This window comes from Sminthopsis crassicaudata, chromosome 6 (assembly GCF_048593235.1).
Source record: "Sminthopsis crassicaudata isolate SCR6 chromosome 6, ASM4859323v1, whole genome shotgun sequence".
In the NCBI taxonomy this organism is placed as follows: Eukaryota; Metazoa; Chordata; class Mammalia; order Dasyuromorphia; family Dasyuridae; genus Sminthopsis; species Sminthopsis crassicaudata.
In genome coordinates, this window is record NC_133622.1 from 242,688,482 (window position 1) to 242,691,939 (window position 3,458).

A 3,458-nucleotide genomic window follows, 5' to 3' on the forward strand; every position below is an offset into this window, starting at 1 on the left:
TCTGTGAAAGACAAAGTATACCACAAGATAACAAATTAGTAAGAGTGACTTTTTACTCTATTTCCTATAAGCCCTTCCCACATATAGGTAAGAACTTCAAGGAAATCAAAATAAATGGTGAATCCTTTGATGAGAATGGTTAATGGCTTATATTGTTCATTGATAGAAGTGTTCCAGCATAGCCTGGACCATTACTTCAGTATTGTTTATATTGAGATTGTTGCACTGAATTTGAGAAGATGACTTAAGATAATAACCCTGAGAACTGCATGTCACGTCAGAGAGATTATCAGGATCAATTCTGTCATTTTACAGATAGAGAAACCAATCCAGAGAAATGACATGATTTTACTAAAGATACACTAAAAATAAAGACAGGGTTAAAATCAAAACCCAGACCCCTGGAATTCAAATCTAATGTTCTTTTCATCTGACCAAAATCAAAGTTTCTTCTTATGTTAAAATATTATAATTCCCCCATTGAATATTTATTAGAATCTGAAATAAGACTTTATAAAATGCCTTTACTTTCATCTTAAAAGTACTGACTGTCTTGATATAGTTTAATAAAAGCAAATAGATACAGAATTCCAAGGTTTTATTTATTAGCAGAACTTGAACCTATTAACAAAACAGACCAAAAGATCCTGAAAAGGAGGCACAGCTCCTTTTTACAAGCATAGAACACAGAACAGAAAAGGGTAGGTGAGGAAAAATACAATGAGTTATAGAATAGACCTCAAGATAAGGACTACATGAGTGGTTACATTAAGAAAAATGGATTATCACTTTTCTTGTGGAGCCAACAGCCATCTATCTACTTCTGCCCTAGAGGATGGCTTGATTGATTTAATAGGACCTATGTTTATCCTGAGGCTATTTGTAGTTGACCAGAGATAGCAGGCTCTCTTGCTTCTAAAAGGGAGAGAAAACCAGTTTTAATAGTCAAAAATGGGCAAAAAAAGTCCAGTATATCTTGTGGAAATGCACTAGATCATCTTGTATGTCTTAGAAAATAACATACAAATGTCATGGAGTTTCTATTTGAAGCTGAAGTCATGAGGGATAATAAGATTTTTTTTTAAACAAAATCAGAGATATAAATGAACTCCTGTGGTTAAGAAATGTTCATTGTTTGCATCTACCTGAAAGAATAGATACTGGACTAGATTCCTTGTGTTCACCTGAATCCCTCAAGGAAAACAGATTTTCCTGAGGCTAGAATAGTAGGAGAACTGGATTTTTAAACTTAATTCATTTCAGGTCAGCTGAATTTTTGAACCAAAGGCAGAGATAAAGACCTATAACTTGGGCAGTTAAAGAATAAAATCAATTAGTTATAAGTAGAACCAAGAAAGCATACTGAATCAATTTAATTTTCTTATGATGGTACTTAGATATCTATACTGTAAGAATAATGGTAAAATGAATTATTCTATATGTTGGAATTAATTTTTGACTGTGTGTGTATGTGTGTGTGTGTGTGTGTGTGTGTGTGTGTGTGTACATCCTTCTTTCTGAATTGTATTATATGGGCAAGGGGGAAGTTGGATGAATTGATTAAGGAAATTTTTTTATAAAGAAGAAATTTTTGAAAGACAGAATTGTAGAGGAAGGAGATCACCAATTTCCTGATACACGATATTATATCATAGAAGGCTTTCATGTACATGATGAGCAATAAAAAGAATAAAACTTTTTAAGTGGTGAAGGGCAAATATCATTAAGAGGAAGATTGCTGGCGGCCCTCAGAAAAATGCTGAATAGCTTGTATTTCATACACCAACCAAAAGGAGCTTCCTGTAATCCTGACTTTTATGGTTTTACTCCATCTTAGTCAGTCCTGCTTCCTCGTGGAATTTGTTTCTAGAATCAATCAACATGATCATATTACCTTCCCTTTGTTAATCTGTTTTATACTGAACTTGGAAAGAAAGAGAAGGTAATATGATCATATTGATTGATTGAGACAGTAAATTAAGGAAGGGTTACATAATCATTACAACAAGCAAGATACTCCTAATTTGAAAGTAAGGCAATTAGATAGATAATTCCTTTAGGCTACTCAGTGCTAGGGATGATGGGAACTAAATTTGATTACTGCTACCTGGGTAATTATCCTCGTCAGCTAAAGATGAATCAGAAATAAAGGAAAATAGGACTCATTGGGAACAGCAGCCTCTTGTATACTAGTGAAAGATTGGTGAAGAGGACTTAAATCCTATGTCTTTTCAAGATCTTCTTCAGGGCATCTTTCACATCCTTATTCTTTAAGCTGTATATAAGAGGATTTAACATTGGGATGATCACTGTGTAAAACACAGACACCACTTTGTCTTGTTGCATTGAATAACTGGAGGTGGGACGTAAGTACATGAAGAGAATGGTGCCAAAGAAAATGGTGACAGCTGTGAGATGGGAGGCACAGGTGGAAAAAGCTTTGCTCCTGCCCTCAGCAGAGCGCATCCTCAAGATGGTGACAAGAATGAAGAGATAAGAGATGAGTACCATGAGCACACAACTGATGACATTGAAGCTCGAGAAAGCCATAATGACAATTCCATTGATACGAGTGTCAGAACAAGAAAGTTTTAGGAGGGGTGGTGTATCACAGTAGAAATGATTGATCTTATTAGAGGCACAAAAAGACAGCTTGAAAGTCATCCCTGTATGGACAGCTGCATTTCCAAAGCCAGCAAGGAATGTGGTGGCTACCAACATAAAGCAAACCTTTTCAGACATGATGACTGAATATAAAAGTGGGTAGCAGATGGCCACATAGCGATCATATGCCATCACAGCCAAGAGAAAACACTCAGTACCTAAAAATGATCCAAAAAAGTAAAACTGGGCAGCACAGCCATTTTTAGAGATAACCTTGTTGTCAGCCAACAGGTTCACCAGCATCTTGGGAGTGACAGCAGAAGAGTAGCAAGCATCTACAAAGGAAAGGCTACTGAGCAAGAAGTACATTGGGGTGTGGAGTCTAGAATCTATTGTGATCAGTATTATCATGCCCAAATTGCCCATCATGGTGGCCATGTAAATGAAGAGGAATACTACAAAGAGGATAGGCTTTAACTCAGGGTCATCTGAGAGTCCTAACAGAACAAAATATTTCACTTCTGTTTGATTTTCAACTTCACTTCCATCCATTCATGCTGTAACAAAAGAGAAGACAGATCAGTAATTATAATAGTTAGCATTATATAGCAATTAAAAGTTTACAAAACTTTAATATGTGTATTAAAAAGCCTTTAATGTGCAAATTAAAACAACTCTGATGTACCACCGCACACTAGTCAGATTGGCTAAAATGACAGGAAAACATAATGATAAATGTTTGGAGGGAATGTGGGAAAACTGGGGCACTTGATGCATTGTTGGTGGAGTTGTGAAATAATCCAACCATTTTGGAGAGCAATGTGGAACATGCTCAAAGGGCTATTAAACTGTGC

General features: G+C 35.9%; 1 protein-coding gene across 1 annotated transcript; it reads right to left on the reverse strand.

The window, feature by feature from the left end:
• Window positions 1–2,214: 2,214 nt before the first annotated feature.
• On the reverse strand, window positions 2,215–3,156 carry LOC141546933 (olfactory receptor 5AP2-like). The gene has a single exon (XM_074275127.1). It carries the CDS (start codon window positions 3,154–3,156, stop codon window positions 2,215–2,217), a length of 942 nt encoding a protein of 313 aa, XP_074131228.1.
• Between the last annotated feature and the right edge of the window lie 302 nt (window positions 3,157–3,458).

Excerpts from the sequence above, each read along its gene's own strand:
- LOC141546933 (XM_074275127.1), bottom strand. The coding sequence starts at position 3,156 with ATGGATGGAAGTGAAGTTGAAAATCAAACAGAAGTGAAATATTTTGTT.